The 26987-nt window shown below is 30.4% G+C and overlaps 3 protein-coding genes across 8 annotated transcripts; all 3 read left to right on the top strand.

The window, feature by feature from the left end:
- The first annotated feature begins 1124 nt into the window (after window positions 1-1124).
- On the top strand, window positions 1125-12656 carry LOC111713242 (uncharacterized). Of its 3 annotated transcripts, none has more exons than XM_023488069.1 (11): window positions 1125-1212; window positions 2728-2787; window positions 4441-4476; window positions 5232-5258; window positions 6215-6298; window positions 6401-6421; window positions 6856-6932; window positions 7510-7620; window positions 10398-10442; window positions 11289-11389; window positions 12409-12656. In XM_023488069.1, exons 1-9 carry the CDS (start codon window positions 1158-1160, stop codon window positions 10434-10436), a joined length of 510 nt encoding a protein of 169 aa, XP_023343837.1. In that variant the 5' UTR covers window positions 1125-1157; the 3' UTR covers window positions 10437-10442; window positions 11289-11389; window positions 12409-12656. The 3 variants fall into 3 exon arrangements, 2 of the variants coding, with proteins under 2 accessions (XP_023343837.1, XP_023343838.1); XM_023488070.1 differs by having other exon boundaries at window positions 12413-12656; XR_002767637.1 differs by lacking the exon at window positions 1125-1212 and adding an exon at window positions 1319-1333 and having other exon boundaries at window positions 2694-2787.
- Window positions 12657-13707: 1051 nt separating this feature from the next.
- LOC111713245 (uncharacterized) lies at window positions 13708-16376 on the top strand. Its single transcript, XM_023488075.1, has 6 exons — window positions 13708-13805; window positions 14478-14534; window positions 14912-14956; window positions 15199-15261; window positions 15431-15513; window positions 16212-16376. The coding sequence occupies exons 1-6, from the start codon at window positions 13751-13753 to the stop codon at window positions 16227-16229; spliced, it is 321 nt and encodes a 106-aa protein (XP_023343843.1). The 5' UTR covers window positions 13708-13750; the 3' UTR covers window positions 16230-16376.
- A 1796-nt stretch (window positions 16377-18172) lies between these two features.
- LOC111713247 (uncharacterized) lies at window positions 18173-25992 on the top strand. Of its 4 annotated transcripts, XM_023488077.1 has the most exons (14): window positions 18178-18265; window positions 18400-18460; window positions 18605-18655; window positions 18924-18965; window positions 19731-19754; window positions 20178-20261; window positions 20335-20355; window positions 20709-20786; window positions 21333-21356; window positions 22165-22245; window positions 23053-23073; window positions 23696-23773; window positions 25290-25430; window positions 25795-25992. In XM_023488077.1, the coding sequence occupies exons 2-14, from the start codon at window positions 18406-18408 to the stop codon at window positions 25827-25829; spliced, it is 735 nt and encodes a 244-aa protein (XP_023343845.1). In that variant the 5' UTR covers window positions 18178-18265; window positions 18400-18405; the 3' UTR covers window positions 25830-25992. The 4 variants fall into 4 exon arrangements, with proteins under 4 accessions (XP_023343847.1, XP_023343846.1, XP_023343848.1 ...); XM_023488079.1 differs by lacking the exon at window positions 23696-23773 and having other exon boundaries at window positions 18173-18265; XM_023488078.1 differs by lacking the exon at window positions 23053-23073 and having other exon boundaries at window positions 18176-18265.
- Window positions 25993-26987: the final 995 nt, after the last annotated feature.

Raw genomic sequence — 26987 nt, forward strand, 5'->3', positions numbered from 1 at the left:
ACCCAAATGTGTTTTGCGGCAAGCACGCTCCTAAATTGGTAATCTCCACCACCTCAATTGGTAAACACCGTAATATTTTTTTTTCTGAGATCTTAATTTAATGCACTTTTAGCACAATTTTCGACATCTATTTGGGTTTTATGGCATCTGTATTGACTTAAACTAAATTTTCAAATTGTTTTCAGATTTGTTTGGTCAACAAAAACTGAGATTCAAGGCACAGTTTATTTTAGCCAAATCTTAGATCCAATTCGCCCATTTAATGACTGTATTTAATGATTGGCGTTAAGATACTAAAAGGTCGGTCTGCCTGTTTACTAAAAATTATCTCATCCCACGCAAAGTAATATCCATCTCCATTTTAAAGATATTTTCATAAAACCTTTACAGTGTTCAGATTTTTGTATTCGCCTACTCGATTTCAACTTTTACAACAAAACTTATTATATGCATAGAAAGAACATAAAATTTTGAAAAATTAGTCTCATCCCACCCCCTACTGAAAATGAAGTATTAAGTCCACTAATAATGGGTTAATGTTTCCTCTCTATATAAGGATTTTAAAACAATAACATTCAGAGGAAAATGCCTCAAACATTCTTAAAGCGAAACTTGAAACTAAAAAAAAGTAATATATTTCTAGCACTTAATGTGGCATATTTATAGATTTATTTTCGAAAGTAAGTAGCAATAAAGAAAGCTTTAACAATATTGTACACCATAGGGTCATTGTCTGTTGCAGTATGCTATATACACCATATATATTAAACATTATATTATTATAAAAATTTATAAATCATTTATAAGATGAAATGATATGAAATAAGACTCANATGTGAAGCCAAGATTAGACATATTATTTCATAATTTCATAAATCAATATCAATATATCTCATATATAACATGGATGCAATTCATTTAATTTGATTGCTAAGATGCTGTAAATTGCATTAAAATAAATTCAATTAACAATATCAGAAAAATGTCAAAATATTTTTAAAATTTAAATTTTTTTTAACACAAATAATTTACAATTCCACATTTTGTTAATTTTCAAAGGCGGCATTCTAAATTGAAAGATTGTTTATTTTAATATTCAATTAAATAATAAATGGCATTAAATTACTCATTTCTCTTGATAATTATTTTAGTTAATCATGAACAATGGAATAATTTGGTCTTTTTCTTCAATCACAATTTTACTGTCTCTAGGAATTTAAACATTTTAAACAATTAAAGGCGGAAGTAGGGGTTTCAGGAGAATGACAAAATTGTTGAAGACACCAATTCCACATTTTCGACACACATTTTCTAACAAACTTTGGAATCAAAGGTCGTTTCTTTTACAAAACAAACAGTTTTATTGAACTAGCAAAACAAAACTAAACAAATGATCTCACTGAAAAAACGATTTTATTGAACAATAAGTTAATTAAAAATCAAAGGAAATAAATGCGGGGCGGATACAGGATTTAAGTGAGGGGGGGGGGCAAGATTTTTTAGGAACAAAAAAATTAATAATTAGGAACAAAAAATGGTGGTGCAGGCGAAATTTTTTTTACTTAAAGGACTCAAAAAGAGTCAAAATTAATGACTATAGACTAAAAAACTAGATTTTTAAATTTTAGAAACAAAATTAAAGAATTAGAACAGGAATTTAGGAACAATTAAAAGATTGTTCAGGAATTAGAAACAAAATTAAATTGATTTAGGAACAATAAAAAGATTGTTCAGGAATTAGGAACTAAATTAAAGGATTAGGACAGGGATTTAGGAACAATAAAAAGATTGTTCAGGAATTAGGAACAAAAATATAGTCTTAGGACAGGAATTTAAGGTGGGTCAGACACAGTACTAGGAACAGGAACAATAATAGGAACATTAGCAATTTAAGAACAAAAAGAAATTACTAGTTATACTTAAATGCATGAAAATTAGGAACAATATTACAATTTTGATAAATGAGTATTGATTAAGGAACATTACTAGATATGAACAATATTATAACTTAAGTCTAGTTTCTTACAAATTTCCAATTCTAAATTTATCGTTAACAATAACACTTAACAAATTGGGAACATTTTTTGCCTCAAAATCTCAGGGGGGGGGGGCTATTCTGAAAATAGGAACAAAAAAATCCAAATTCAGGGGGGGCTACGCCTCTCCCTGAATCTGCCAGGGGGGGCGAATGTCCCCTGCCCCCCCCCTGTATCCGCCCCTGAATAAATGGAAAATGAATGAAAATACCAAATTTGAAAAAATTTAAATTTTACTTAATGACTTAAAAAAAGGATATGGGTCGAATGCACAAATTGCAAAGAAAGCAAAATGCACTGATGTACCTTGACTCAAAATTTAATCTTGTATTTAAAATTAGCAGTAATTTCATTATTAAGAAAGCATAAAATAACAAACTTCTAATATCTTTATCTTTTTTTTAAGATATAACTTTTTAAGACAGATCACAGAACATGTTAACATGTTTAAGGAAGCTTTTTTGCTTGGAGCTGCAAGCAACATTCTGTTAATGTTCAGCAAATTTATAAGAAAGCCTTTCTTGAAAAAAAAGAATGAACAGCAACCAGAAAATCAGTTTTTGAATGAATCAAGTAACCAAAATTTAAAAAAGTTTAAATGTGCATAGCTCTATTTTTACCTGAACAGTACACAGAACACATATTGTCTTTAAATAGGCAGTGAAAAGCTGATATGTTTAAATGGGCTAAGGAAAGTCTAAAACGTTCCTTGTGGAAACAATAGATGACCAACCTGGAGGGCATAAAGGAGGTAGTAAGATATTAAGTTATTTAATTCCAAATTCCAAATGCTGCACAAGACCTTAGTGACTCTATAAAGTAAGACATTGTGATAGTTAAATTTGGTCCTCAGTCATAAATAATGAATATGTTATGTTAGCAAAGATATTGTAAAATGTTTTGGTAATGAAAGAAGTAATGCATAATAAAATGTTGCATAAATTTTGAACTGTTAAATCTCCAAAAAAAAAGTTCCAGCTTTCATTACTTTCATTGAGCATGTGCAAGAGTTGACATCTTTAATTGTAATTCATTGTAAAATAACTTTTATTATATTTTTACTGTTAAAATTTATATGTTGAATACATAAATATTGAATCTATATATAAATTTGGCTTGTCTGTTTGTCTGTTTGTCTTTTTGTTTGTATCCAATAAACGTCAAAACGGCTGAACCGATCGGGCCCACAATTTTTGTAGGACCTCACGCAGCCCCAGGGAAGGTTTATGAATGATCAAAATTGCAAATATTTGTCTCCATTAAAATTTGATCTTCATTATATTTTTGAAAAATTTGAAAATCCACGAAATTTTTGTGAAAATCCGCAAACTATTTTTGTTTTATTTTACGATGTACACAAAGAGAACATGTTCACAATTAATTTAGAAGATGGGCGCGAAGCGCCCTATAGGACTAGTATATACAAAATTGTTTCAGAGAATTAGATATAATAACAAAAGGGGATGCTACAGACACTCTTTAATATGTATCAAACAGGAAAACGGGGTTAAGGAGCATAAACTAATGAATCAGTTTTCTATTCTGCTAGGGCTGGGCATGTTCCGACTTTTTTCTGTTCTGTTCTAGAACGAGGGCCTTCAGCTAAATCATTCCGTTCTCATTCCTTTTTTTATCGTTCCATCCTGTTCCGTTCCGTTCTCAGTACAAGAATGGTCTTCCTGTTCCGTTCCATTCTTGGCGTTCTTAGTTGAAGAACAGTTGCATCCCTCTTGTTCTGTTCTTAATTAAGAACGTTTCCTTCCCCCGTTCCGTTCTTAGTAAGGAACAATTCCATCCAAGACAAAAGTTTTATAGAAAATTACGATTTTTTAATAAAAAGTTCCTCACAGCCTTAAATAATGCTTTAAATTATATATTTTATATTTAGGGTTAAAAGAATAAGCTTCAATAATTTCTGGGCTGAGGAATGTATAATTTTGAGAGAGCAGGGGGAGGGGCGGGATCGTCCTTAATATGTACGATATACAGAAGTTATAAACTGAAGCCTGCTGTGTGTTGTCAGTTTAGCAGAGACTGAATCTTTCACTATTTCTAGAGGATTTAGAATACATTCCTGATTTAAAATGCGTTCCCAACTTAGAACAAGTTCTTGACAATAAGAACGCATAAACGATTTTAACCATTCTTTGAAAGAAATTCCCGTTCTGTTCCGTTCCGTTCTTTTACTAATCGTTCCAAAATTTTTAAGAAAGCGTTCTAAGCGTTCGTTTTTTTCGGAACAATGGGATCGTTCTTGATCGTTCCATTCGTTCTTAAGAAAGAACGATCGTTCCACTAGGAACGCGCCCAGCCCTATGTCCAGATTTAAAACATTTTTGAGTAATCACTAAAAAATCATTTACATCCACTGTATAAAGACAGTCCTTTTGTAGTGCTTTTTCAGGAGTAAATGGAGACGACTACAGCCTACCACTATTGTGTAAGTCATAAATCTTAATTGCACTCTTAATATACTAAATCATCATAGTACCAGTCAGAGATGAGATTATGGACATTTTCATCTGCGCTACAGAGTAGCTTTTAATCTTCTCACATCTGAATCGAGAAGGTCTAGAGCTACTGGTGCACAGTGGGGTGTTAAGGTGGGAGGGGGGTGGGGGGGGTTAGCCAAAAATGAGTTTTTTCCATATAAACCTCTTATTTATGTCAAATAAGGCTTGTTATGTTTTAGTTAAGAATTTTGACCACACAATCCACTTGTTCACTTAAAACTCTTACAATTGGAATTTTCAACATGCTGCTTTTACTTAATAAAGGTTTTGGCTTGCTGCCAATAATGCCCCTAAATCTTCTTAAATAGCTTCCTGTATCAAAGACAACATCTAAATATATTGCAAGCTTACAGTTTTCATTGAAGGATAAATACATAAACAGAAAAAGTTATTATAAATTGATGCAAGCTTATTAATAGGAGTATTGTGACAAAAACCAGTATTGTTACTAATTACCATTCATTTTGAATCAATAACTCTTGTTCATTTTAGCCAGATAAGTCAAAACAAAACTATTTTTAAAAACTTAAATTTTTTTCCTTTCTTTTTGAGTTTTGACTGTTCATACTACAACTTATTGAAAGGTTTTGTTTGCTGTCAGAATTTTCTTATATAATAAATTAACAATTATTGCAATATATTAAAAATATTACTTTCTATAATATATCCCCTTCAATTGTAGATGAGGGTGCGGACTGGGAGGAGCAAGGTAAATTAAAATCTAATGATAATTCATGAACTAAGATTGTGATGAATATGTTATCTTTTTCTTCAGACAAGTATATTTCTGGTTTTTGAAATAAAATTTTTTCCAAAATACTTTGAAGTAAGGGAATCAAAATACTTTGAAGGAAGCAAAACAAAATACTTTTAAGTAAGAGAGTCAAAATACTTTGATGGAAGAGAATTAAAGTACTTTGTAGGAATTGAATCAAAATTCTTTGAAGGAAGAGAATCAAAATACTTTGAAGAAAGAGAATCAAAATACTTTGAAGGAAGAGAATCAAAATACTTTGAAGGATAAGAATCAAAATACTTTAAAGGAAGAGAATCAAAATACTTTAAAGGAAGAGAATTAAAATACTTTATAGGAAGAGAATCAAAATACTTTAAAGGAAGAGAATTAAAATACTTTATAGGAAGAGAATCAAAATACTTTATAGGAAGAGAATTGAAATACTTTATAGGAAGTGAATCAAAATACTTTAAAGGAAGAGAATCAAAATACTTTAAAGGAAGAGAATTAAAATACTTTATAGGAAGAGAATCAAAATACTTTATAGGAAGAGAATTAAAATACTTTATAGGAAGAGAATCAAAATACTTTATAGGAAGAGAATTAAAATACTTTATAGGAAGAGAATCAAAATACTTTATAGGAAGAGAATTAAAATACTTTATAGGAAGAGAATCAAAATACTTTATAGGAAGAGAATTGAAATACTTTATAGGAAGAGAATCAAAATACTTTATAGGAAGACAATTGAAATACTTTGAAGGAAGAGAATCTAAATTTTGTTTCAGCACTTTAAAACTCAATAAGGAATTATTGAACTGGCATAGCTTTGATAAAATCTAAGATTCTTTTGTTACATTTTTAGTGGTCTCTTGAAATTATATGAACAGTTCCTTTAATAGTGGTGATGCATTAAAAATTATATTTAGTCCCTTGTGAAGAACGTAAAGACACTTTCCTATGTCCTGGTGATTGGATTTGCAAGAAACATACATGCATAAACGAAGCATTTGGTAAAGGATAAATTATAAAGACCGTGCTTTTAACAAAGCCTTTCCTTACTTAATTACATTTCTTGTTGTTATAAATTTGAATAATACTTTTTTAATTACTAGGTAAACCATGGGAAGTCAGAGGTGAAGAAAATAAGTGAATATTAAATAATTTATGATTTAACTTCTGAATCCATGACCTTGAAACAATTCCTTAAAATATGGTTTGCACAATTAGGTTGTATTGTATTATTTGGTTTGTTAACTTTTTCAATTATGGTTGTGGGAGGAAAAATATTGTCATTAAACATTAAGGTTTTATTTCTTTCCACTCTTATTTTACTTTCTTTTCACTGTCTGCAAATATCTTCAAGCTTGTGATTCTTCCTTCAATTCTGTAACAATTATCAGCCCTTCCTGCAATATTATGTTAATTTATTTACAGACATAAATTGTCATCATTCAACTATGCTTAGCTGGGATTTTCACCTACACCCACTACTAGTAATTACCGGTGTAATTCTTTAAAATACAAACCCCTCTAAAATGGTTTAAGTTTAAAACATGTTTCAAACTAGATATTCCTTGTGCTGAGCGAACTGGGGAATTTGAAGTCCTGAATATACAACATGTGACAACAACTACTGTGCTCATAGTAAGGAACTTAATTTTTTATTAGTTTTAATAAACTTTTTGATTATTAAATGCATGTATTTAACAAATTTTGTGAGCTGTTGCTGTTGGTTAGTTAGGGGGGGGGGAGAAATATCAGCTGTTAATGATTATTATGTAAAATAATTAGAGACATCATTCAAAAACATCAAAATGCATAAAATTCTTCACTCTAACAAAAAAGCATGGGGAAAAACAGAAGACATCAAAAGACACGAAAATTATCTTTTATTTATGCAGTTTTAAGCCAAATAAAAAGTCACTGTTATTTAAAAACACATTCGTTTTCTTTTTTCGTTTCCACCTTTAATTTTTGTTTAAAAAAGGCTACTTCCTTTGATTAACAATTTAAAATTTAATGGTTTTTGTTGTGTGTTAGCTAATTTTATTTAGTTTTATTGGACTTTGTTCTTTGGATTCAGTCTACACCTATTAAAATAAATTAGTTCTCAAAATGAGTTTTACTCTTTGATGACTGTAATATAACTTTTATCAAACTTTCATTTTTTGCGAACACTCTCTTTAAGGCAGGAAGATCGATTAATTTAAACAATGTTTAGAAGACTGCAAAGCCCATGACGATTGTCCTGGGGAAATTAATTGTTGGCATGGATTTTGCGCCCAGGGTGCAACAAAAGATGATGACCCAACACCTTTTGAGGAATTATATAGTAAGATTTTACAGATTGCCTTTGATATTATAATTAATATGACCTATTTAAGGGTAAGGTTTGTAGGTATAGTAGACAGTTTTGCAGAAAATCTGCGGAAATTCCTAGGAATCCTTCCTGGGAATCCCCGGAAATTCCCAGGAATCTTTCAGAGGAAAATCTGGTGAAAATGTTGACAGCTATTCCGAGGAATTTCTTGTAACCTTTTCTGAGGAACCATGTTTGAGGAATTTCTTGTTACCAATTCTGCAGAAAACCCGAAGAAAATGTTGACAAAATTTGTGGAAAAAGAACCAATTCCTAGGAATTTCATGGGAGCTATTCCCAAGATTTTCTCAAGAGTTCCTCAGGAATATCTTGAAATATTCTCAGCATATTCCTGAGTAAATTCACTAACCAGGACTTTGACCCAATAGTAGTGAATAGTAGTGGAAGGACAACTTTATTATCCCTCCAACTTTTTAGAAGTATAACCATTTTCTGAAGTCAGAATGGTATAGAAATTTTTGATCTTACTGAAGTTGTCATGTATTTTGTTTATTCAGACAACTGAATTGTCAAGAAAAAATAAAAATAATAAAAAAAATTTCAAAATATTTTTTAAAAAGACGGTTCTAAAGTAAATGATCATTTTTTATCAATGAGGATGCAAAGAAAAAAAGATTTAGTCAGGGCAGTGCATAATAGCAGGGAACCTTAGAGACACCTATTGGAGAAAAACGGAACTTAAAAATTCTGTAATGAAGTCCAGAGAATTTCTTGAGAAAAATTCCAGAGAAATTCTCAGCAATTTCTCAAAACTTTTTCTCTTATCTAATTCCCCTAAAAATCTGTAAACTTGGTGACCAAGTCCAAAGAATTTCTCAGGAAATTCCGGAGAAGCATTCAGGAGAATTTCTCAGGAATTTCTTGGGGTGAAATAACGGAGAAATTCTCAGGAATTTCTTGAAACTAGTTCTTTTATTTAATTCCCCTTAAAATCCCTAAACATGGTGACCAGGTCCCAAGAATTTCTCAGGAATTTCTGGAGAAGTAATCAGGAGAAATTCTCAGGATTTTCTTGGGCTGAAATTCCCAGGAATTTCTCCAAATTAATTCTCTTAATAAATTCCCCTAAAAATGCGTAAACATGGTGACCAAGTCCTAAGAATTTCAAGTCTCAAAACTGTGATCCTACAAAAATCTCTCATCTTGGGGATTAATACTGGGGAATTTCTTGAGAATTTCTGAGGAATCAGTTACAGGAAATGATTCTTGAGAAATACCTCAGAAATTCTTCAAAGAAAGTCACCATGGTTAGAGAATCTGAGGAAATTCCTCACTTTTGTTACTTGGGCTTAGCCTATGACTTAAGAAACAATTTTGAAAACTTTTATTTTTTATCATATTTTCTGAATGAATAAAAATGAGACATAAAAAATCAAAAATTTTAAAAATCCAGGAAATTTATTTTTTGACTTATACTCAAATAATTGGTTGTAACAATAAAAGTTTGAGGCCTAGAAGGAAAAAATTTACATGATGTAATGACTAAGATATAAAGTATTAAAATGTCACCTTGACTGTAAAATTTAAACGAAATAATACCCCTAATACCCCTACTGCACAGTTTTTTGACTGGCATACCCTGTACATTGTAAAACTAAAACAAAAAAGGTAGCGGATTATATTAAGAAAATTTTGTGATTTTTTCAAAATTTAATAAAATCAAATTTCGTTTGAGGCGAATTTTTGAAATTTTTATCATCTATAAACCTTCTCTGGGGACATATGAAGTCCCACACAAACCTAATAATTATATTCATGAGTATGTAGTTCAATTTAATCTAGCATTAGAAACAATTTTGGGGAATAAGGTTAATTTTAAACTTTTGATAAAAATTACAGTTTTCAAAACTTTATTTTTATGTTAGTTTTGGATCTTATTTTGCTAAATTTTCTGTCAGGGTTTAACCCTATTCCCGCTGGGGGGGGGGGTCAATTTGACCCCCCCCTGTAGTTTTTTTTACATAACTCAAAAAGTATTGGTCTGAGGCTGTTGAAATTTTCTGACTTTTCTTACATACCCAAAGCCCTCCCTTTAGGCCTAAAACTGGGCTTTAATACTAACTGCCTGAGTCCTCAGGCACACTGCCTGAATGACTGCTTTTGCCTGTAGCAAACTAAATCTTTGTTTTGACCCACTTTCACTTGTCAGATTTTGATAAAATTTAGCTTTTTGGAAAGCCTATGACATAAGGAAACAGATTGCACAAGTTTTGCGAAAAAAAAATGGCAAATTTTTTGCAAACAACCTGTCAAAGGAAATTTGCACATTTCTAGTTTTTCTTGATTAAAAATCAGGTTATTTAAAATTTTGCAAAAATTTTTGCATATTTGAAATGGCATGGTCAAGGGCTTTTCAAAAATGTATAATTTGTCATTTTTTGGACAAATTTTTTTTTGCAAACATTTTTACTATAAAACTGGATTTTGCAATAAAAAATTCAATTTTCGCAAATTTGTAAATTTTTTTTGCAGATTCTAAAAGTAGAGCACAAGAGCTTTCTAATGATGTATCATTTGTCATATTTGGACATAAAACATGGGATTTAGAGGGGGGGGGTCAAATTGACCCCCCCCCCAGCGTATCCTGGTTTTCAAGTACCCCAGCGGGGATAGGGTTAAGAAAAGTAGATGTTTAGAATAAACAGTTTTTTTTGGAGAAAAGCTTCTCAGCTTCAAAAATTCCAAAAACCTTAAAAAATATATCAACTTATTACACATTACTAAATTAGGTGATGCAGAAGATGCCTCTACTACTCTGGCACCAGTGAACTGGGGTATTTTAAATATTCTTTAATTAGATAACTTCTGAATAGGGCTGGGCGCGTTCCTGATGGAACGATTGTTCTTTCCCGAGAATGAATAGAACAATCAAGAACGATCTCATCGTTGTGAAAAAAACGAAGGCTTAGAACGCGTTCTTGAAAATATTGGAACAATTAGTAAAAAAACGGAACGGAATGGGAATTGCTTTAAAAATATGGTTAAAATTGTTAATGCGTTCTTATTATCAAGAACTTGTTCTAAGTTGGGAACGCATTTTAAATCTAGAATGTGTTCTAAATCCTCTAGAAATAGTTAAAGATTTTTTTATTTAATTCCCCGGCCTCTGCTAAACTGACAACATTCAGACTATACACAGCAGGTTTCAGTTTAACTTCTGAATATCGTACATATTAAGGATATTAGCACTCCCGCCCCTCCCCCTGCTCTCACAAAATTATACATTGCTCAGCTCAGAAATTATCTAAGCTTATTCTTTTAACTCTAAATTTAAAATTTATAATTTAAAGTATTATTTACGACCGTGAGGAACTAAGAACCCCAAGAACGGAACGGAATGGGAAGACCGTTCTTCTACTCAGAACGGAATGGGACGGAATGCAACGGAACAAGAACAGAACAATAAAAAAGAGGAACGAGAACGGAACGATTTAGCTGAAGGCCCTCGTTCTAGAACGGAACAGAACGATTTCAAAAAAAGTCAGAGTATGCCCAGCCCTACTTCTCAATCCTAAATGTTCATAGATTTAATTGTGAAGTGTTCAAAGCATATTCAATATTCATGTTCGTAGCAGCATTTTTCCTTTGAAGTTTTTGAAATATTTTTGTTACTTATTTAGGACATGATAAATGCGAGACAGATTCAGACTGTCCTAAGCCTTATAATACATGTTCGATACCAAAAGTGGGTCATGGGATTTGTGGGCTAATACTTGTTTAGGTATGTCAACAATATCATATTTGAAAATCAGCAACAATAATATATTTGAAAATCAGCAACAATACTATATTTTACCCTATTTGGTCGGGGGTGGGGGAAGGGGTAAATTTTTACCCTCCCCCAGGCTATTCTAACTAACACATCCCACTCACTCAAGAATAAAAGCTGGGCTTTTATACCTACTGCCTGAGTCCTCAGACATCCTGCCTAAATGCCTTATTTTACCTATACCAGACCAAATCTATATTTAGTCCTACTTCCAGTTATTGGATTTCAACATTTTAAAACTTTTTTTGAAAGCCTATAACAAAAGCAAGCAGATTGCACAATTTTTGCAAAGACACTTTGCACAGATTATTGCAAAGACACCTTTAAAGGCAATTTGCACATTTTCAGTTTTTCTTGAATACACTTTAGGTTTTGCAAGAGTTATCAGATGTATTTGCACATTTGAATTTGCTAGGTCAAGGGTTCTTCAAAAATTTATAATTTAATGCAATTTGCGCAATTGTTTAGCACATTTTTTGCTTGATAACTAGATTTTGCAATAAAGCTTTGGATTTCTGAAAATTTGCCATTTTTTTTGCAGATTATTGAAGTAGAGTCTAGGTTTTTTTTAGATATGAAATAATTAAGATTTCCATCACAATAAGAAAATAGAGGGGGGGGGGGGTCAATTTGCCCCCCCCCCAGGCAGCCAGTCAGTAAACCAGACATCAACAGGGTTAAAAATCAGCAACAATATTATATTTAAAATAAGCAAAAATATTATACTCAAAATCAGCAACAATATTATATTTAAAATCAGCAACAATATTTAAAATCAGCAACGATATTTAAAATCAGCTACAATATTATATTTAAAAATCAGCAACAATATTATATTTAAAATCAGCAACAATAATATTTTTAAAATAAGAAACAATATTATATTTAAAAATCAGCAACAATATTATATTTAAAAATCAGCTACAATAATAAATTTGAAAATCAGCAACAATACAACAAAATTTTTTTAGGTAGATTTGGAAGCAATGCAGTTGAATATAGCCAACCTTATAAAATTTGGTGATGGTAATGGACCAAACCTCTGTAGAGTAAAAAAAAGTAGATATTAGGTCCACATTTATTGAAAAAATATTTCGATCTGGGTTGACCGTCGTCAGTTTAAACGATATAATAATATGGCCAACCTGTTGTAATAGTAATCATTGCATTGTCTTCAAAACTTGAAAAATAAATTTAAACATATATTTTATGAAACTAATATGAATAGTTTTTAATTCATGCACACTTCATGTTTTTGTTTATTTGTTACAGCAGTGCCACAAAGTAATCATTGTGCTGTACATAGGAAGTGGGTGCAGAGACACCATGAGCCCCGTGATTCCATGAAATGACCTCCTGAGCCTCCTTTTTTGCAGAGTGACCTCAAAACCAATCAAAATCATCTCCGTGCCTCATGCTACTTTTCCCAACTCTGTCTCCACGTCAAGAATAATGATCTTTAAAAAAAAATATTTGGCTTTTACATTCATAAAAATCCTTTTTTTTAAATCTCAACATGATATAAAAGTTTTAATTATTTTGAAACAATTAGTATTAAAAAGTTTACTATTATCAAGATTAAGAAAAACTGTTTATTTACAACGGAAAAACAATTTTAATTGGGAGTAAAATGGCCAGAGCTGAAAACTTTAGAATGGGATATCCTTAATCCTGATCGGATAATTAATCTGGAGATTAAAAATGAGAGGAGAACAAGCAATATTTAATCTCGAGATTAAGAAAAAGAGTAAATTAAGCATTAATCCCGATATCCAACATTCTAAAGTTTTCAGCTCTGTACACTCTTTTTTAAAGTAAACTTCTATTGTCATTGCACAGGTGTATCATGTATGAATATAACTATATAGGCACTAATTCATAAAATGCAATAGTTTTTGTAAAATACTGTAATTTGAGCTTTTATTGTATTTATTATTCAAATATTTTACAAAAAATATAATGAATGAATTAGTTCCACGCCTGCACAGTTATATTACTAAGAATAGAATTAAACTGCATCTGAATATTGCCGCATTAGTCAATATTACAGTTCTATGATCTGATATTGTATCTTTTTCATATTTTGTGTAATGATTTTGTGAGGATGTTTAACATTATATTAATACTAATTTAAATAGCCATGTAAGTTTTTAAAAAATTCAGAAATAAATTTCAAGAATCATTACTGCTTTTTTAAAACATCAATGGTTTAATAGATTTTGACATTGATGCATTTCAAAGGTGTGCAGTTGAAATTGTTAAACAAATTGTCAATTATATCGGTAAATCAAATATTGCATATTTCAGTTTATCATGAAGTATCAAGTAGTGAGGTCCCTTTGTGTTCTGACAATTATACTGACCTTAGGCATTTAAACATATTCATTATTCGAACTAGAACTTATTAAAATTTATTTGCTATTAAACCTACATTTTAGAATAGGGGATACATTAACAATGCATGTAAGATATATCAAAATTATGCATCAATTGAATATGAATATAGAGATTGCCTTAACACTGTTAACTTTTTAAAAAGAATATTGTAAAATGTCCCACAAGAATCAATCAATATATTTCAAAAAAATGCATTCTCTTTAAGTACTGAGTTAGAATTTAGTGAATGAGAGAGGTCTCTGAACTACCTGCCACAGTGCTGGTTAAATTTTGCATCACAGATACAAAACAATTAAATCTTTAAATTTAAGTTGGTGATTCAATATTTGAACCTGAGGTTGGCAGTTCAGCAACCTTAGCTAAAATTCATGGTTCCTGAGATGATAAAGTTACACTCAAAATTTGATTTAGTTTCTAATCTTTTTTCCCGTTTTTTTAAAGTATAAAGATAGACAATATTTTAGAAAGATAAACCTCCATGTTGAGCACTGTCATTTATTAAAACATTTGATTACTTTGTTCTTTTTTGACAACATTAACATTTAAAATTAAAGTATTTAATTAATTGTTTGTAATTCTGTAAATCCTCTATTGTATGATTGAAAAATCTACGAACAATTGCAAAATGTTTGAATTGTTTCAGGAGAGTCTAAAAAGTATCTGTTGGAGACAGTTGGTGAACCAGGAGGAATTGAAGGAGGTATTAAATATTTGATGGCACAATGATTGTATAAACTACTAACTGGAAAAAAAAGAAAAAAAATGTTGAACATTTTTTTTAGCCTATCCCCAGGCTACCTATGAGTGTCCACAAAAAATTTCAGCCCAGATTTTCAGCAGATTTTAAAAGTAACTGACATAATGTATAAAGTTTAATGAATGTAATCATTAAAATGTTTTGATTATTTGAGACCTGAATGCTTCAATGAATGTATATTGTATATTCAGTTGAGATTTCAAAATGAATAGTTTGTTTCAACAAATACTGATCTTAACAAAATTAAAAAATATTATATTTTCAATTGGCTCACATAAAAATTTTTTGTAAACATTACTTACATCAAGTTAATTTTTAAGGACATTTAAAATCAGGAGTAGACTATGCTGATTTAGCTGAAGCTGGTATGTCATTTTTATTAAAAATCATCTTTTATTAATGAAACTTAGTATTTATATTGTATTTTTATATTTGTATTATTCAATGGTTTGGGTACCTTGTACCATATATATTAACTTTTCTATTTAACACTTTTGTTTCACGATTTCATTTAATATTTTAAACATTTGTCAAATAAATGTGTTCAAGCAATGTTCATTTACACTATTTTGATAAATTCCTGTTGCCATACCTTTTACTATCATAGGAGCATCTTTTGAAGATGATGGTGCCTTTAAAGATTATGAACCTCCAATTGCAGCTGATGTAGGTAATTCTAAAACATTTCTTGTGGGTGGGTTTAGGCAAGAGTCAAATTAATACTTTTTTTGATATTAAAACAGGTCAGCAACACATTTTCTGTGTATGGCATACAACCAAATCATGTTTTCTAAACCCACTTTAACTAGATACAACAAGCAAATCTTGTGCATGTTTAGTACTCTGTGAAACAGAGAAAGAGTGTCCAGAACCATTAACATGTGACTTGGAATTAGGATTATGCCTTCACAAAGATGATAAGGTGAGCTACCTAATGGGGGAGGAGAAAAAAAGGATAATAATGTTATTTCAGTTTATGAATCAATTTTTGGACAATTAATCTGTAGAAATAGATTTTATGCATACATCTAGAGCTTAAAAGTGTAAAAAAGTAAAAAGTTTATAAAATATTTCACTTTAAGTTACAAAAAGATATAAAATACTCATGAAGTTTGTATTTCTTTCATACCTGGACTTCACAGACCCTTTCACAATTGTACCCTACAATCGTTTTTTGAAAAGTTTATTTGAAAAAATTGTTCGTTCATCACAAAAACGATCGTTTTTTTCAAGTCGTTTGCAGAAATGATTTAATCATGGGAACTGGAATTGGGTAAGGTAGTCATACAATAATGAATCCTGTACCCTACCTATGTCACACCGCCCGTATCCACTAATGTGCTCTCCTCTACACCGTCCGTACTGGAATATGAAGTCAGAGGGTACCAATCTTCCCCGTACCGTATCGACCTTTCATTCCTGCACAAGCTTCATTGCAATACCTTTTGGTCTGACTGAGCAAAACGATGCCTATTTCTAAATTATACCTTTCTTTGCTGAAAATTTACTCTATTGTGTGCATATTCATCCTTAGCTTAAAAAGCATGGAATGAATTTTTTTTAATGTTACAAAATTATGAATTCATATCTTATTCAAAACCATGAACCTTTTTCTTTCAGGCGGAGGAGACTGCCTGAAGTAAATGGCAAGATTAACTGATATGTCATCAAACAAAATTTGCTGAAAAAATCTGATTTGATTATGTTCTCAGATAGATCTGGACTCCTACAGTCCAATATGTCTAACCTGTAATACTTATTTTATTAAATTGTGTTAAAAACAAATACTGAAAATTTATTATATAAAGTGAGAAGAAAAGAAAGTTATTCAATGTTTTTGTTGAGAAAGATAACATTTTTTTGGGATTTAGAATATTTCTCGAATGGTTTTTAAAGAAGAACAAGTGGCATCTATATATATATAAAGTTGGAATCTCTGTTTGTCTGTTTGTTTGTCTCTTTGTCTGATCATAACTTAGGAATCCCTGGACCAAATTGCTTCAATTCTTGATTGGGGAAATCAGGAGACCCAAAAGAATGTTCTTAGCTTGGTTTTGAGATTCTAATTTGAGTGGGTCGACTTTACCCTGGGCAGCACGGAGTTTTCAGGATAGAATCTTATACTTATTTATAAATTTTTGGACATAAAAAAAAACATAAGTATCCATTACATCACTCTGTTGCAACTTAATAACAAGTTAAAAATTACCTAAAAAATTTTTGCCATTTCAATTTGTTCATTTCCAATAAAATATGCCAAAGAATAGTATCTTTTTCAGCTTATTTAAAATGAAGAGCTTTTAGATAATATTGTGTTTAGATATTCTAATGGGTCCAATTCAAAATTTTACTTATGGGGTATATAAAAAAACTGCATTTGGTAATTGAGGTAATAGGGGAACTTCATTTTCTTCCTTATGACAAAATTTCTCCCAGCATTGTTTTTGAGACTGGACATCTATAGATCATATAATTGTATTATAAATGATTATTTGAAAGGTTATTATTTAATCATTTTTGTTTTTCTTCTTAATTCTTAGAAATAATTGAATAAATAGGTTTTGAAATGATAAAGTTTTAACTTTAATTATTTATCTTAATCTTAATCTTAATTAATTTTTACAATGTTTTCAAATATTTGTATGATATCAGATGGAAATATTTTGAGATTTTAATAATTCTTGTTATTAATTTTTTCTTTATTGTCCATTCTTTAAATATACTTCGCCTAATTTTGAAAATAAAAAGAAATAATTTTTTTGGATATCCTGTAAATTCGTAAATTTACAAGAAAGAATGATTTTTCCAAACCTCGTATTCTTAAGCCATACTGAATTCTTGAGGGTACAAGCAAGGTCACCACCCTCTCCCCTTGCATTGTAATTGTTTGCTGTATTTTCAAGCTAGCTGACTCTTCAGTTATCAGTTTTAGTTTTCTTGTTACACAACTGGGGAATGTCTGATCTTGCACACAGTTGATCAAGCAGTCTTAAAGTCAGGAGGAGGGTAGAGGGGCAAGGTGGAATAAAAAGGGTTTTTGCAATTGTTATTCTGTTCACACATGTATCTTGTGTCAGGCGCTTCTCTACACTATTTCCATGATGTTTTCTTGGGGGCGGGAAGGGGGGGCATGCTCCATTCACCGCCCTTTCCAGGGAGGGGGGGGATGTATTCCAAGCCTCCATCTCTACTGTCAAAAGATTTCCCTTCCACTTTTTTTGGGTTCAATTTTCCTTTTTCTTCTTGCTTCTTGTTTCTTGTTTTAACACTTTATGGCCTTTCCAAATAGTTCTTTAGACATCAAGTTGTCGAGAGATAAGGAGGCAGTCAGGCAACTGTGAAATGATAAAGTAAACCAGTGCTTGCTAATACAGTATTTTGTAAAATCAAAATTTTTAAGGCAATTTTGGCTGATAGGTTTAGCAGTATTGATGTTTATTGTTTACAAACAAACAAAAACAATTAAACAGACAAAGCATATATTTAGATATTTTGTAATTATTGTGTTCCACAATTTGACCACATTTCTTAGTTTATGATATAACTTGATGTTTTTGTTTCAAAAGAAATAAAAAGCTGGTGATCAACATTATGTGATTTTGTTCTCCAGTTACCAGGGACTAGTGGACACTAAAGTTAATTAACTTCAAATAAGAAATAATACCAGGATTTAAGTAAATTTCCAATATATTTTTAAAAATCTTTGAATCCTGTTTTTAGAACCTTTTACATTGAAATTTAGTTTTAATGACAAAATCAAGTAAATCAATTAAATAATCTAATTAAGTTTGACGGATAATTATTGCAGTCAATCATGAAGAATCAAGTATTGCGGTCTCTTTGTTTCATTACAATTATAGTGTCCCTAGGCATTCAGACATTTACTAATTTATTAATTATTTGTAATATTATAATCTACCAACAAATTTCAAAATGAGGATATATTTAAATACCAAATTGAACAAAGTAACTGAACTCATGAGTTTTAAGCTAGAATGTTTGAATTGTTTTAGTTGAGTCAAAAACATATCTTGTGGAAACAGATGACATAACAGGAAATGAAGGTGGTATTACATATTTTTAGGGTTTAATAATTAAACTAACTGAAGTGCAAGGCTTAGCTGGTGTAATTTAAAAAATTAAAATTTGTTGAGCCTATATTATACCCATGAGTTCCTTCAAAAATTTCAGCCTATTTGATTCAGCCTTTTTAAACAGCTATAGCAAATTTATTATACAAATTAGACTTAATTCTCTACATCTGCTTGTGTAAAAATTGCTTTAAACAGGTCGGCTAGACTGTCTAACAGACCCTTTAAGTTAGTTTTTAAGGACATGGACAATCTGGAGATGACTATACTAATTATGTTAGAGGTAGTTTTGAATTTTAAATAAAAACCCAGATTTATTTAAAATACATACCAAGGATGCTTATTGTATTAAAATATTTGTAAATTTCAATAGTCTAGGCACCTTGGATGCAGTTCTGTTTTATTACTTTTGTTAAGAATTTGTCAAATCAACAGGCCTATTATTTTACCACTTACCTTATAACTATTGTCCAGTTCAATTTATTTAAAGAACCTTGATGGTTTAAAAACCTACTTCAAGTTAAATTTTGGCCCTTCTTCCACTTTCAAAAAATAGGATTATTTTAAGTTAGGTTAAGCAAGGCTTAAAAATTAATAAAAGTTTTTTTGTTTAAGTATATGTAAGTTTAAAAAAATAATGTATGTTTAAAATATTCTTTTGTTAACAAAAAGTCAAGGGTTATTGCAGTTTAATAAATAACATTTTGGTAAAATTTAAGAAAATTTACGCAGTTCTTTTTTATTGTTGAAAAAGTATCATAATATAGAGGACGTGGGTCAGACTCTAATAAAAACGCATAAAGTACTTCCAGTATATATATTTCTTATAACTTATTGCTAGAGGGTTCAGACTAAGAGTTTATCTCAAGATCACATGTGTAGATGTTTTTCAGTACTATGCCCCGTATCCGTTCTATCTCATTCTGTTGAATCTTGTGGAACTTGTTTAACGCGACCAGGCATTGTCTTCCACAATAAGACTTTAAAATTTAAACATGCTAATATTCTAAAAAACATATTTTCTACAATAAAAATTCTTTATTTTTAGCACCTGAACCCTGGGAAGATAAAGGTAAAATGAAATCAATAAGGAATATGATTATGATGAAAAATTTATCTATTTGAGCAGCTAAGTAAAACTATGGTTTAAAATTTAGAAATAGCGTTACCTTCAAGGATGACAACCTGGAATTCTAAAATACCTTGATCCATAACAGATTTTTCAACCCTTTTAAAATAGCAGAACCTTAATAATATCAGTGAACTCTGCCATGAAACGTAAAGATAAAACACAGCCTTCTTATGATTCCCAAACAACACCAGGAAAACAGATGAATTTAAGTCAAGTTCAAAAGCCAGACTTTAATGGTTTTAATTGTTTTTTTTTCTAAGAAGTATGCATCCTAGTAAATATCTATATATTTTTGGGGGTTAATCATAAACAATGTATAAAATGTATAAAATATGTAATATACAATTCCCTAAAACTTTTAAGTTACTTGTGAAAAACGAGTTGGCGACACCTTATGTCCTGAATATACAGTTTGCAAGAAACATAAATGCATAATCGAAGAATATGGTGAATAATTTTTACCAAATTTTTATTGAAGAAAAGTTTTTTTAAATTTAAGCTAATTTTTTAATAATTATAGAGAAACCATGGGAAATCAGAGGTAAAGGAATTACATTATGTTTTTGTTGCAGATAAGTATGTCTTTTCCTTAAAAACCAATGTTAAATCAACCCACAAAAGATTATAATTATATAATACCTTTATTGAATAATAAAATTTTTCAATCAAAATTACTCACAAAATTTACCTGAAATAATTTCCTTCACTCACATATGAACATGACTAGAAGTCAGGAAAACATGCATTAATTTTTTTTATTCATTTTGAAGAAGTTGGTTTCAGGGTCATATTATTTGAGGCTGGAGAGTAATTTTTATTGAGTATAATCTATAAAAGTAAATTCAAGAAATAATGTGTTTTTACTTTTATATGGTTAATTTTATTTCAAATTAGAAATTCCTTGTGCTGAGAGAATTGGCGAGTTCAAATGTCCGGAAGATACAACTTGTAAAGAGGACTTTTGTGAATATAGTAAGACACTTTTATTAATTTGATGCAATTCACATTTCTCATACTGGGGGCGGAAACGTCATGTATGAGTGTGTACCAAAAGAGTGTGTGTAAGTAATACCATACCAAAGGTGTGTACTGTAGGATAAAAAGTACATAAGAATCTAGGTATTTGTTTAGGAGAGCACATTTGTTTCTTGTTAATTGTTTAATTGAAAATAAGTTAAATATACATGTAATATATTATTTATACATTTAAGTCAACACTTTAAGCCAAATTTTCATGTAAAGAATGTAATTTAATTAAAGATTGAAATAAACTACTCATTATTCAAGCTTAATCATAATTGATGACATTGTTCTGCAATATCCTTGACTGTAGTCATGTTGTGTGTCTGAACCAAAAGAGTGTGTGTGTAAAATTGAACTTGCCTGCAAAGCAATGCGACTGGCTTTCTCATGCCAGACCAGTACCATTTCCCTTCCCTTTATTCTTATTCTCTGATTCTTCCTCCATCCTGCTATAGAAATTATAAATGTTTAGTTTTTAAAAAGATTTTTTTGTAGATCCTGAACCCTGGGAGAGCAAAGGTAAACCAAATACTAGTAAAATTCCATTCCATACTAATATTTTATATAAACAGAAACAGAATTAAATGATTTTTATTAAAAGCTATTTATTGATGAATACAAGAAAGATTAAAGCATACTGCTATAATAAGCATAACAATACAATACTTTCTGTTAGATAATTCTCAGACCAAATTTGTTTCGGTAAATTTTTATAGAATTTTAACCAGTAAACTGGACTATTCAACATAATAAAACACAAAAGGATGAAAAATGAAAAAAAAAAAAAATTAAAATGAAAAACAAATTAAATTGTTGACTGCTACCTAATGGGGTTCCATATTTTCCCTAGATATTTTAAAAAGAATCTTTTCAAAATACTGCAAAAAAGTCTCACTGGTAATTCAAAAATTAACTTTAAATATAAAAAGGGGGTTCTGGTGATAACAGAAAGTATTTAACTAAACCAGTTTGCAGGGTGTTCTGTGAAATATGTAAATAAGTTGAATGCAAAATAGAATGATTTTATTGAATGAACAATTTTACTGAATGATCATTCAGTGAGAATATGAATGAAATAGATAAAAAATGAACAATAATTTTGAGAACAAATGTTTTTAATGATTGAAAAAAAACTATCAAAATGGGTCGTTGAATGAATAGGCTCTTCTTTGAATTACAATGTTGTTTTTTTTAAACTAAAATTTTAGTAAACATTATTTTCTCCAGAAAAAGCAGCATAAATCAAAAAAAATTTTGTAACTCAATTTTTATGTTTATTTAGACACCTTTTAGGACTAACGTATAAGTAACTTGGTAAAATATTTAGTTCCTTGTTCAGAACGTGTAGGCAATTTCACATGTCCGGAATTTTATCATTGCAAGATACATTATTGCGTTATGATAGCTGGTAATCTTTCATAAATAATTATCTAAATTATATCCCTTTTTTGGTTGGATAAAGTAAATATCAGTGAAACTTATTTTAATGAAACCAGTGCCACTTATGAATTATATGATTCCTAGCAGTACTATTTAAATCCTTGCCTTAGAAATAATGTTCAGTTGCCTTTAATTTAGTCTGTCTAAAAGATTTCTACATTCATAATGCCAGTGTGATTTTTTGTTTGATTAGTTAACTTTTTATTGAATAAATATTGAATGAAAGTTCAAGATTCCTTCCAGAATAAATTTATTCCATACATTGAAACTTTAAAATCTTTTTACTTAATTTTAATATTTTTTGACAAATTATGTGTTTTTATGTATTAGTGGGACTGATAATAAAAATTAAAGGTGTTGGAAAAAAACAAAGCCTTGAAATTACCTCATCATAGTGAAATCAGTATCACAATGTCTCTAGGATGTTAGGACTACATGGCTAAACAATTATTGGATTTGGTCCTTAATTTCCTTAGTGCTCTTTGTCTCTTGATTTCTTTTTCTCACAACACGTTTTCTCACTTTAATTGACAGAGGCTTTAACATTCATTCCTTGGCAACCTTCTTTGTAAATTACTCTCAATTATAGACCAATCATTATAAAACTGGACCTTTTTAGGTTTAAACTAAACTTTGATTGAACTATTGTTGACAACATTTAATACTCTGACAGCAGGAGCCGGTTACAAGTGTAAAGTGTTTGGTTTTTTTTCAACACCCTGTATCAGAATTACATTTCATTCTGCTGAAAATCATTTGATTCTTTTAACACTAGGTTCACCATGGGAAGTCAAAGGTAAATAAGTGAAAAATTATAAATAATACGATCATACCCTGCCCTGCTGTAACAATGTTGCAGATAAGTATGCCTTTAAGTGTATACTAGCTGAAGGACCTGGCGTTGCTTCTGGAAAAAAATGAAGAAAAAATATGTTTAGAATTTTTTAGCCTATGACACCCCCTGGACACCCATGAGTGTTTATAAAAAATTTCGGCTCAAGGGGTCCAGCTGTTGTCCCAGCCATATGCAACACATATTTATACAAATGTCTTTTTTTATACATATGTATATGGAAACTTTATGCATGGCTTAGATCCTGAAATTGACTTAAAGAATACATTTGTTGTAAAAGACAAACTTTGTATTTTGAAGACTATCAGAGAAGACTGTTGAGATGATATCTGCAGGGGTATAAGTTTTACTTAAAATCATTACCTCCCTCCCTCCTAAAAAAACTATTTTTTCCGAATAAATGATTTTTAGAAAAAGTAAATGAATTTTTATTTTCAGAAATGGGGAAAAACAGTTGGTTCAATTTTCATTTTTCCTTCCAAATTTTTTAAAACATTTACTGTTGTCATTTTTTAAATATATATCCCTGGATATCAGTTTAAGTTTTAAGTTTGTTTTAAACTAGAGGTTCCTTGTGCTGAGCGTACTGGGGAATTAAAATGTCCTGAAGATATGCATTGTGAAGTGGACCACTGTGAAGATAGTAAGATACTTTTATGTTAGATATGTATTTCAACCTTACAAAATTTTCTTGGGACAATCATATTGAATTGCAGGAACTATGTAGAAGAGGTTAAATTATGTATCCTTTACTTGAACTTTGAATCAGTGATTCAGGATTTGATACTTTCAGCACTTCAGATAATCTTTAAACCAAGCAGCAGTGGATAGTTCATAGTGTTTCCAAATATTTGTTCAATCTCTTTTGCAAAAATTTCATTCGACCAACACAAATTTTACTGCACTTTCTTTAAAAATCCTAGTTTTTTTGTAAAAATTCAGAACTTTTGTTGAAAATCCAGTGTTTTTGCAAAATTTCGTTTTTGGGAGATATTTTTGTTAAAAAACATATATTTGTAGAAGAGTTACAAAATAAGTTGGTGTAAAAACTCCTAGATTGAAGTCAAAGTACAAGTAAATTTGCCAATTATATAATATCCCTTACTCATAGCAGTTGTTACAGAGTAATATAAACCAAGTTTAAGTATGAAACTGCTAGAAGAATATTTTACCTTGGTTTCTCATCAAATGTGATACTCAACTTTAAGTTGTTATGTTCAGCTGAACACCTGGTATTCGACAATATTTATGAACATGAAACCAGTCATACTTTATTGCATGGTTATCCTTAAAAGATGAGATGTAAGAGACAGTCAGAAATTTCTGCATCTTTTCTTAATAATTGAATGTTCCCTGCATCTGCATAAATTTAATTTTTGTTGTTCATAAATCAGTGAATATATACTCACAAACTATATGTAGGGCAAAAAACAACTTTCATCTTATGATTGTCATTGTTTAAAGAGTGTTTTAGGTCGTCAATAAAGTATTATGTTGGTGAGTAGCGCACATTATGATTCAAAATGGAAAGAAAACTAATTTTATTGTACAAAATTTTATCAATATATGATGAAAATACATCAAAATTCACAAAATGTCGTTCCTCACTTTTTGGAAATTTTGCAAATTTTGTTTAGTTAAAATTTCTTTGGAAACCCTAGCAGTTCAGTGGCCTTTCTCCAATTCATGAAATCTTTTATTCATTTTTTAACTTATCCCAAGGGGGTGGCATTGTCTTCTACATTATAGATCAAATATGGTTTGTAAAGTTGCTTTTGAGAAGTAGGTAAGAAATATAAAGTATGTTTACAGACCAACAATAAACCTTAGAATTGGGTGACAGTGGTATTGCATTTTTTAGTATCTTTAAACAGAGAATTAAAATATAATAAAAAGGGCAACCATCTATTAATGATACAAAAAATAGAAAATTTATTATATTTAAATATTTTTTTGATAAGTTTTGGATTGTTTCCTATCAACAAGTAAACAATTCAATTCTAAACAGTATTTTTTTATAATTCCTCTAGCTACACAATACAAATATACAGTCTCACAGTGTGGGATTGACAATTCTTGACATAGTATGCAACAAAATTATCATCTCTCAACTGACCTTAATTAGATCCTTCTGGCATGACAAAGTTTTATTTGTATAGTTTCCTGCAAAGCACATGAAGAATGTCCTGGAGAAATTAAATGTTGGAGAGAGAGATGTAACATGTATGCACCCGAAGATGCTGAGCCAATTCATGAATGGCCAGGAGGCAAGTTTGAAGCGTTTCTTGAAGAGTATAAAGGCAAGTACATTGTCAGGGTCTGCAACTGATTTTTCTGCATGACATAACAATCAAACAAGGCGTAATAGACATGCTGCATTCATATGCTTTCCTGTTTGCAAATGACCCACAAGCATGGATTTACTGCAGCACACTGATGCTGAACTTCTCTTAAAGTTTTGTTAAAGAAAGGAGAAGTTATATCTTTACCAGAAATTATGCAGTTTTTCTTTAAAATTATCTAAATCTTTCTATCTATCTGCTATTGTGCATATTTCATGTACATATACTTATATTTCTTTATCTTTTCTCCTCCCATTCTTTCTTAGATTTATATTCTTATATATTTTCATGCATATCAAAAGCATTAACTTTTTCCTTCTAGATGTCGGAGATGAGACTGAGGAATTGACAAGATAAAACAGAGATTTGTCATCAAAAACAATTTTATGAAATAAGCTAAATATTAATTAGGTTTTTACATGGATTTGGACACCTAGTCCAAATTGACCCACAGTCACCTGTAATACTTTTTTTGATAAATTGTGATAAAAGTTAAAAATAAATACTGATATTTTTGTGATTGATTTTATAATTTGAAGAAAAGAAATGTTTTACATTTCTTGCAGAGGCACACCAGGCTGGGATCAGTGACCTTTTCTATAGTACATTGTTGTAGAGTAACATTTTGTCTAGCACACTTTGTCCAGGTAACATTTTGCATAGGTTACCTATTTGTATAGATAACGTTTGGTATGGGTAACATTTTGTATAGGTAACATCTATAGTAATTTTTTGTATAATTGTAAACTCAAAGAATGGAGATATTTTTAATGAATATCTGCAAAATTACAAAAACTTCAACTTGTAAGACAATCAATTCCCCTGCATGATCATGGTAATCAGCTCTTGAACAAGAAGGCTAAAAAACATGAGCTTGGTGTCCTTGACTACCTGGTTAGTGTTCCAGCAGCTACCACACACGCAGTATTGCAGCAAATTAGCACCTACATCCTTGACTCCTCAAGTCCAGGTCTTTTATTGGTGATGTAAAAATGGGCCTCTGCAGAAAGAAACAGAAGAATAATCTCAGTCCAAAGATTCCAGAATCTCATCTTGATATCATGGAAGAACAGATACCAGATCAGTTGTCAAAAACTGCTGATGGTGCAGAGTTTCTCGTTCTGTAATCATGGACAAATGAAGAAGAAACAGATTCTTGTTTGTTATTTCTAAGTGAAGGGGGATCACAGCTTTTTAAAACTCATTCAATGTGGTTAATGGATGGGACTTTCAACTCAGCACCCAAACCATTTTCACAGGTGAAATAAACATCAAGTCTAAATATAATTATACACAATATAATCAAATAATCAATTGCTATATATGTGTAGGATTTATGATCATGGCTGTGTCAGGTGCTATGGAAACGCCTCAACACGGAAATGCCTAAAAAAAAGCGGAAACCCCTCAAAAACTGTTGCTGCAATTTCTGCAAGAAAAACGGAAATCCCTCAAAACCCAGTTTTTGAGGGGTTTCCTCTTTATTTTGAGGCATTTCCTAAAATTTTTGAGGTG

This window comes from Eurytemora carolleeae, unplaced genomic scaffold (genome assembly GCF_000591075.1).
Source record: "Eurytemora carolleeae unplaced genomic scaffold, Eaff_2.0 scaffold1395, whole genome shotgun sequence".
Classification (NCBI taxonomy): Eukaryota; Metazoa; Arthropoda; class Copepoda; order Calanoida; family Temoridae; genus Eurytemora; species Eurytemora carolleeae.